Raw genomic sequence first — 9,708 nt, forward strand, 5'->3', positions numbered from 1 at the left:
AGGACAGGTTTAGTTTGGAAATTAGAAGACATGTTATTAGAAGACAAGTTATGTCCTCAATATGAGAGATGAAGTTAGGCCCTCAGTAAGGGAGAATGAAGTTAAATCTTCAATAAAGCAGTAGCAGTTACTGATCGTGAAAGAAACCTGTCTGTGTGGTCCTTTTCACAACATGTAGATGCAACTTTCAAGTGTAATGTAGTATATAGCTGAAGGAGAAATTAAGAAGGACCTGTGCCACCAGTGATGCCTAAGAAATAGTTGATATGTCTGTCATAATATTTTGAATTCAACAGAAGCAACAAACAGTTTCCAGGTATAAACTTGCCAAGGCAAATCATAAATTACACTTAAGGGAAAAACTGTTACTTCATTAATTTGTTGCCTAATTAAAGTTTATTTCAGGTACAGTGAAACATTTATAGGGTTACTGAAAGTATAAAGTTCAATAAAGCATAAATGAAGTCAAACAACAGTGCATTTGGCATGTAAGAGTTCACTTGTGATATATTGTTTATGATGTTAAATATATTTTATACTACCCTCTAATGCCACAAAGCCCCAGACTTACGTAACTTCTTTACTAGGAGCAACCAAGTACATTTCTTTGGAGGCATTCGGTAATAAAACATTATATTAATTATAACAAAACAAAACAAATTTTCTGATTAAGACAATAGCAAAAAATATTCTGTCACATCATAAAGGGCAGATTACATATCTCAGGTGGTCTTTCTTGGTTACAATTATGACTCTTCCTCCTTCCAAGTAACAATAAATCATATCAGATGTGACCCTATGTGCGCGGGCAGCGGCGGCGGCGGGGCGGAGCGGAGCGCGCTCGGCCGCTCCCCGGGGGTGGGCAACTCGGCGGCCGCCGGGCCAGCTGGCGCTCCAGCCACTCCCCCTAACGCCGCCACCGGCACCGCTACCGGCAGCAGCAGCAGCAGCAGTGCCATGTCCGCCGCCATCGAGCGGGAGTTCCAGGAGATCGACGCCACGAACGACTGGCAGGCGCGATACCTGGAAATTCGACATAAATCCAGTGACTACCCTCATAGAGTTGCAAAATACCCAGAAAACAGAAATCAAAACAGATATAGAGATGTTAGTCCATATGATCACAGTCGAGTAAAACTGCAGAACACAGAAAATGACTATATCAATGCAAGCCTAGTGGTCATAGAAGAAGCCCAGAGATACTATATTTTAACACAGGGTCCACTGCCTAATACATGCTGTCATTTTTGATTAATGGTATGGCAACAAAAAAACAAAGCAGTTGTCATGCTGAACAGGATTGTTGAAAAAGAATCGGTGAAATGTGCACAGTATTGGCCAACAAAAGAAGAGGATGTTATGACATTTAGTGAAACAGGTTTCCGTGTGAGGCTAGTATCAGAAGATGTCAAATCCTATTACACAGTGCATCTACTTCAATTAGAAAATATCAACAGTGGCGAGTCCAGGATGATATCTCATTTTCATTATACTACGTGGCCAGATTTTGGAGTTCCTGAATCCCCAGCTTCATTCCTCAACTTCCTTTTTAAAGTCAGAGAATCTGGCTCACTAAGTCCTGAGCACGGACCTGCAGTAGTTCACTGTAGTGCGGGGATAGGACGATCCGGCACGTTTTCATTAGTAGACACTTGTCTTGTTCTGATGGAAAAAAAGGACCCATTTTCTGTAGATATTAAGAAGGTATTACTGGATATGAGAAAATACCGAATGGGACTTATTCAGACACCAGATCAACTAAGGTTTTCATATATGGCTGTAATAGGAGCAAAGTTTATAATGGGGGATTCAACTATACAGAAACGGTGGAAGGAGCTCTCTAAGGAGGACCAAGCACCAGGTTGTGAGCAGTCTCCTCCACACCCAGCCAAAATAACCACAGAGAAGTACAATGGGAACAGCATAGGCCTGGAGAGCAAAGATCAAACGGAGAAAAATACTGACCTGCCCTCTAAAGTTCAAGATGGAAACATTGAATGTACTGTCCGAAAACGGCTGCGAGAGGATAGAAAAGCTAACACGGCACAGAAGCTGCAGCAGATGAAGCAGAAGCTAAATGAGACTGAAAGAAAAAGAAAAAGGCCGAGACTGACTGACACCTAAGCCTTCGCGACTTGTGAATATTCTGCAGCTATAAACTGCAAATTATTGACATGCAAAGTGAGACATGAGCCCCTCTTCGGGAACAAAAGTGGGGTCTGTTAAATACCAAGAAGACCTCAGTTATCTGTTTACAGCGTAAACTACAGCGAGGGGATGAAGAACACCACCAGCATGCTACTTTGCAAAACAAAATAATTTGCTGTCTTGTGTTTTTATAATGCCTGTATTAATGTAGAAAGATGTAAAAGAAATAAATTAGGAAATATTTTGTTTTGTACTGCCATTCTTATTGTATTTTATACGTTTTTGGCAGCATTAAATATTTTTTTAAATCGACAACGTGCTGTTGTGTGCGCATTATGTTAGGAAGAAACTGTTAAGAGCCTGTTTGGAGCAAGCAGAAATGTTTCACCTTCAGGTTTTCTGATACCCTATCTTAACTAGAAAATTGTGAAATATTCTGATTAGAATGGGCTTTATGCAAATATTTTTAATTATTCCAATGCTAACTGTTGTAGTTTCAGCTGGGAGGAGCACTTGCACATTTCTTTTGTAATGCAGCACTAAGAATATTGTTTTATTAATCTGACCAGTTGGTTTGGTAATCCTTATGTTTGCTATAAAATACTCACAAAACGTTCAGGATAATGCTGGGAGGGGAAATGTTTTGTTGTTCATCCTTTAGTGGAAGGGAAGCTGGGAAAGCTGGAGCTACCCCAGCATGCCCAATGAATGGTGCTGAGGGCGAGGTGCAAAGCACGCAGTCAATGGAGTCATTAATTAAATGGGTTTTGGATTGTGCAAAAAAAAATATAAAAAATTAAACAAACAAAAAAAAAAGGTTTAATGGGGACTGCTAGCGTTAGGACAGAGGTTGGACTCGATGATCTTGAGGTCTCTTCCAACCTAGAAATTCTGTGATTCTGTGATTCTGTGATATTTCATATATAATGACAGGACGGAAGACAAATCTGTTCTGACTTAATTTGCAAATTCTGAAATCAGGTAACATTGGAAATTCTGCCATTCCTATATTTCTTTTTCCTGTCACTCACATGTTCTGGATTCGTGAAGGTGATTTATGGTCATGTACAAAAGCGTTGGCATAAATCCTGAGTATTGAGTAGGACTATAACAAACCTATTGTTACCTGCACAAGAAAATATTCATGGATCAACTAATTTTACAAAGGATGGTAAATAAAAGACAGGTATCTAACTATAGTTTCTACACATTTGGTTAAGAAACTTTGGTGACAAAACTTGAAAATGAGGGCATGCTTTGCTTGATACCCTATATCAAAAGAATGGTGAAATATCTGACAACCAACAAGGAAGTCAATCTCTTGAATGAACTTCTACACACACACACTCACACAAAATAAAAAATAAAAAATAAAGGAAATGCCTGGGGTGAAGCCTACCTGAAGGATCAGACAATAGGACGTACTATATTTGCCAATTTCTAGCTGACCAGATTAGTGAAAAGTCAGTTAGAAAACAATGCTGTCTTTCACAGGTGTCCCTAACAGCATCTTTCTGGACAAATTGATCAGTTATGAGATAAACAAGTTAATGCTATGCCGAGTGATGAAATAGCTCAATGGTAGAGTTCAAAGTCTGGTAGTGAATGGGGCTGCATCCAGCTGGCAGACAGTCCCTTGCAGTGTTCCAAGCAGTAACATGAAATTCAACTAAGGTTCTGCATTGTAGTTCTGGGATAGAGTAATGCCAGACACAAGTACAGACTAGGAGATGAGTGGCTGGTGAGCAGTGCTGCAGAAAGGAATCTGGGAGTGCTGGTTGACAGCCTGCTTGATATGAGACAGCAGTGTTCCCTAGCCAAGAAAGCAAACAACATTTTGAGGTACATTAAGCACCGCATACTCAGCTAGTCAAAAGAGGCGATCGTCTTACTGTATTTAGCACTGGTATGGCCTCACTTTGAATATTATGTGTAGTTCTGGGCTCCTCATTATAAAAAGGATATTAATATTATCAAATGTGTTCAGATGACAACAAAAAAGCTGGAAAAAGGATTGGAGGGCACGTCCTATGAGGAGAGGCTGAGAACACCTGCGTTGCCTAGTCTGGAGAAAAGGGAGCTAAGAGGTGGCCACATTACTCTCTACAACTTCCTGAAGAGGGGAAATGGAGAGGGAGGTGCTATTCTCTTCTCTCCAGTAAGTGATGACAGGACACAAGGGAACAACACAAAACTGTACCAGGGGAAGTTCAGACTCATTGTATCAAGAAAGTTTTCATTAAAATAGCTCCAATACCACCAAAATGGGAGAGGTAGAGACCAAAACTGAGGTCCAAATGCAGCTAAGCAAAGGAAGCTATATGTATAAGATCATTAAAAATGGGCATCTGACAAATGCAAGAGAATAGATTGTGGACAAAACAACTCTTCACATGGTGGGCTGTTTATGAACATAATGACTGGAAATCTAGCCAGTACACCTGCTTATCAAAAAAGCGCAGTGACTGTAAGAGAAGACAAGTGTGTTAATTATGAATGTGCTTGTCTATGACACTTCAAAAGAGGAGCAGAATATTGACACAAAACCAAGAATCACTGCTGCACAACCTTTCTCAGGATCAGGTCTTCTTTCAGAAAAGGAAAGTAAAGTATCTGGGAAATTTAACTTGTACTATACTGTCTATAAAGAGAGATCAAAAGCGTACACTTATTTTCACATTGTGGAGCTTGGCTTATAAGCACTTCTGGATTTTCCAGTAATAACAAGCATAAATGTAGAATCAATACTGTAAAGCAGGAAGAAGTGAATGCTGACATGTTTACAGCATACCATCCTGTATTTGAAGGGCTTGGTTATATTCCAGGAAAACAAACCATACAAATGAACTCAAATGTTATTCTACTACAAAAGTACTAGGTAAGGTAATGGTGACATTACAAAGTAAAATAAAAAGACAGCTAAGTTGTATTGGAGTACAGCAAGCCAGGGAGAAAGACTGAGAACATAAAAATTACAGAGACTTAATGGAGATTACTGATAGGTCTGGAAGAACTGATATAATATCATGTCCACCTCCTTGAAATTTTATTGGGGGTACAAGGCAAAAATGAAGTGACTACTTACTGTTGGAGAAATATCAAACATTAGGAAATGGAAAATTATTAACAACTACATGTATATAAACTAGAAGGGCTTTTGATAATTATATTGGCCAAAAAAATAGCAAAAGCAGAATGGAATGTGTGACTACAAATTCTTAACACACTTTTTAGAAAAGTCATGCTTGCCAGACAGCTGTTTGTTATAAAATAAACTGATGTTTACTCTATTGTAAAGTGGCAAAACTTTGAAGACTATCGCATTAGATTGTATTTGTCCAAGAGAGACAATAAAGGGGAAAACATTTTCAAAGCATTAAATTTCTGAGTCACATTTGGTACTGTAAAAATTACAATCAGATGTTTCTAATACAAAAATACCTCAAAATTATTTTATCTGCAAGTAGTATATATTTGCAAAGATTTTTTGAAACAGTTAATAATCTGGAGAAATTTTACAATTAAAATCCTGTACTATGGTCTTTAATGATATAATTCCAAGCTTTTCTGTAAATGAATATAACAGTTTATCAAAATATAAGTATAGACTAAACTACAGGAAGTACCAATACTTCCTTGCTTTTAAATAGTTGAACACAAAGATTCTTTTTCCTTCTCTCTCTTTTTTTTTTTCCCCTTTCTTTCTTTCTTTCTTTCTTTCTTTCTTTCTTTCTTTCTTTCTTTCTTTCTTTCTTTCTTTCTTTCTTTCTTTCTTTCTTTCTTTCTTTCCTTCCTTCCTTCCTTCCTTCCTTCCTTCTTTCCTTCTTTCCTTCTTTCCTTCTTTCCTTCTTTCCTTCTTTCCTTCTTTCTTTCCTTCTTTCTTTCCTTCTTTCTTTCCTTCTTTCTTTCCTTCTTTCTTTCCTTCTTTCTTTCCTTCTTTCCTTCTTTCCTTCTTTCCTTCTTTCCTTCTTTCTTTCTCTTTTCCTCCCTTCCTCCCTCCCTCCCTCCCTCCCTCCCTTCCTTCCTTCCTTCCTTCCTTCCTTCCTTCCTTCCTTCCTTCCTTCCTTCCTTCCTTCCTTCCTTCCTTCCTTCCTTCCTCCCTCCCTCCCTTCATTCCTTCCTTCCTTCCTCCCCTCCTCCCTTCCCTCCTTCCTTCCCTCTTTCTTTCTCTCTTTCTCCCTTTCTTGTCCTTTGTCCTTTCTCCTAGTTAGAGTGGGTTCAGATTCTGCAGAATATAGAAATTGAGCCAAGCTTTCTAAGAGTATAAGCCATATCTTCAATAGTACTTTATGCAAAGGTTTTTTATTTCTTAATGCCTGTCTTGCATATCCAATATAGGTAGCCCAGGAACATAATCACACAAAAGAGAGGAAAACATTTTACTATTATGTTTGGCTCAAGTCAACTTCATTAAGAAATGAATGAACAAACAAATTGCAGGTCACCTGGGGCCACTTTTTAAGTATAAGCAGTGCTTTACTGGTGTCGTGGTTCCGCTCGAGCTCCACCACAGACGCTCTCTCACTCCCCCTCCTCAAAGAGGAATGGGGAGATAATATGTGAAAAGGGCTCAAAGGTTGAGATAAGGACAAGAAAATCACACAGTAATTATTGTAACAGGCAAAACAGACTCAGCATAAGGAGATAGTAAGATTTATTGCTCATTACTAACAAGCTAGAGAAGTAAGAAACAAAGAAACCAAAAGCACCTTCCCCCCCATCCACCCTCTTCCACCTCCTCCCCCCGAGCGGCGCAGGGGAACGGGGGAATGGGGGTTATGGTCAGTCTACAGCACTTCTTCTCTGCCGCTCCTTCTCAGTCACTCTCGTCCCCTGTGCTCTGGGGTCCCTTCCACGGGATGCAGTCCTTGATGAACTGATCCGGCATGGGCTTCCCACAGGCAGCAGCTCTGGCAGAGCTGCTCCAGATATGGGTCTGTACCACGGGGTCCATCCCTTGGGAGAAAACTGCTCCAGCCTGGGTCCCCCACAGGCAGCAGCTCCTGCCAGGTTACCTGCTCCTGCATGGGCTCCTCTCCACAGGCTACAGGTCCAGCCCGGAATCTGCTCCGGCAGGGGTCTTCCGCAGGCGGCAGCCTCCATCGGTGCAGGGCCACCTGCTCCACCATGGTCTCCTCCACAGGCTGCAGCGTGGAACCCTGCTCCACCGTGGTACTCCATGGGCTGTAGGGGGACATTCTGCTTCACCATGGTCCTCACCACAGGCCGCAGGGGACTTCTGCTCCGGCGCCTGGAGCACCTCTCCCCCTCCCTCTACACTGACCTTGGCGCCTGCAAGGCTGTTTCTCACTCCCTTCACTCTCCCGGCTGCTGTGTGGCACAGCGTTTTTTTCCCTGTCTAAAATATACTCTCACAGAGGCGCAAAACAACATCGCTTATTGGCTCAGCTCTGGAAAACAATGGGGACCTTCCCAAACATGGGGCAGCTTCTAGATCTTTCTCACAGAAACCACTCCTATGGCCCCCTGCTACCAAAACCTTGCCACGTAAACCCACTACAACTGGCAATATAGAGAAAACAAGTTGCCACTACAGAAAGATCAAATAAAAGCTGCGTAGAAGCCATCACAGTGTTCAAAAGTAACAGGTGTCTTTCCCAGAGCATATTCATGTCATACAGAAAACTCAAGCATGGAATTCATATCATAGAGAAGGTGTATGTGAACAGCTGGGGTGTGACATGCTATACTCCTTGGCACCCCAACTCCTCTATGACCATCAGTTCCCCTTAATGTATACCACTATGATGAAGAGCAGACATAGGCCATGAAAACTTCACTCTGAAGTGATCATACTAAATTGTTGCAGAAGCTGATACATATTACATCCAAATATAATCCCTTGAAAACTCTGATTTCCTTTAATAACACTTCATAGGAGAAAGAAGTATATGAGACACTCCAACGTGCTGATCTTCCAAGTCACTGTCACAGAGACTTTGTCCTGTAAGGACACGGCTTTACTTTTATTTATTGCATTAAGCCACACTCATAAAATGAACAGAAAACATGAACAGTTAGCAGATGAGGGGTTTGTACTTGTCTCAAGAGAAAAGTGAGTAAGTAGACATGCCCCCTTTCACTATTCACTGTTATTCTCTGAAATGTCACCATACTTAACCCCTTCTTAGAATGAATGATGCCCTGGATTTAATTTTTGACCTCTGTCACCCTACTTGAGAAAAATCTTTAATTTCACTTCTATCTGTACTGTGCCGTCAGAAATTAATAGCAAATGTATTAAAACTTCCTAAATTGTGCTCTGCTTTGGCCCACATGAAAAATTATAGCCTAGATAACCACTCTAGTTGCTTCCAAATATTTACTTAATAAATTCACTAATGGTTGGGGATATAATATTAGACAAACCAATGACCAAATTTATACTCTCTAATGTAAAGGTGATCCCAGTGGTAGCCTCAGTGTATGCAGAATTTTCAATAAACCTTCATTATTTTCCTCTACTATCAAATTTACTCTACTGTCATGTCATTAAAATAGTGCCTGCGTGCCAAGTTCACAATGTTGTCTTCCAGGACTGCTCAAGTTTATAACATCACCTCACATTGTATCTCTGAGTTTAACCTACCATAAGGAAGCAGTTTGGCAACATCTTTAGTGGACTGATATGCAAGAATGCAGAAGTTTCAGCAAGGATGAAGGAACAAACTGCCTAAAATAATGATATTAATGATCTCACATGTATTTATTAGTCAGTACATAGAGCAGAAATGAAAATTGATTTATCTGTCATTCTCATTTCCTCCTTCATCCTGGTTCTACTGCAGAGCAAAATGTCAGATTTGCTAAAGGAAACCAGTGTTATTGAGTAGGAATGATGTACTGATCTCTCACTTACTTTCCAGTATTTTATATTACAAATCAACATGGTACTCAAACACTTGACAGTCCCAAGAGAAAAGCTACAGAAAAGCAATGGTAAAGTTTCAAGAGCTTGTGTATAACACAGGAGACCAATCACCTCCTAAACAATGTAGGTGGCTTTGAAAAAGTCTCCTGTATTCTCATATAATTTTTGTATGTCAAAGCAGTCAGAATTGCTTTGTGTAAACCTGTGCTCTATCTCTTTTCTTTTCCTGCATCTGGGAGTCAAATGGATTGCCCAAAATTTCTGGAAGGATATACAGAGTACTGTCCCTTGTAACTAACTATTCATGAAAATGATACTTGCATTCTTTATGTCAATCTCCAAGGAATAAAACTAATAAAACAAAAACACCAACAACAAAAAGCTCAAAAACATATTCTGAAGTAGTTAGCCAAACATTATCAGTTGTCTCTTAAAAAAATATTTCTTAGTTTCAGAAGGTTAACAGTGTCATAATGAACTGAGACAGAGAGTGACTATAGCAATACTAATAAGTAGTATGTATTGAAGTGCCACTGACTCCAGAATGCTTCTGACACCATACAACCTAACTAACAAAATAACAACTAATTTTAAGAATAATTTGCCTCCTGGAGTCCTTAAAATGGATTTTACTAATGAAAAAACTTACATGGATTTTTTTTTTATTT

General features: G+C 39.9%; 1 protein-coding gene across 1 annotated transcript; it reads left to right on the forward strand.

Annotated features, from left to right (window-relative positions):
• The first annotated feature begins 811 nt into the window (after positions 1-811).
• Positions 812-2,429, forward strand: LOC309889739 (tyrosine-protein phosphatase non-receptor type 2-like). The gene is given in 2 exon segments (XM_082782762.1): positions 812-1,248; positions 1,252-2,429. Coding segments are annotated over 2 exon segments (1,164 nt in total). The 5' UTR covers positions 812-957; the 3' UTR covers positions 2,125-2,429.
• The last annotated feature ends 7,279 nt before the right edge of the window (positions 2,430-9,708 follow it).

Source organism: Aythya marila, assembly GCF_965140915.1.
Source record: "Aythya marila genome assembly, chromosome: Z".
In the NCBI taxonomy this organism is placed as follows: domain Eukaryota; kingdom Metazoa; phylum Chordata; class Aves; order Anseriformes; family Anatidae; genus Aythya; species Aythya marila.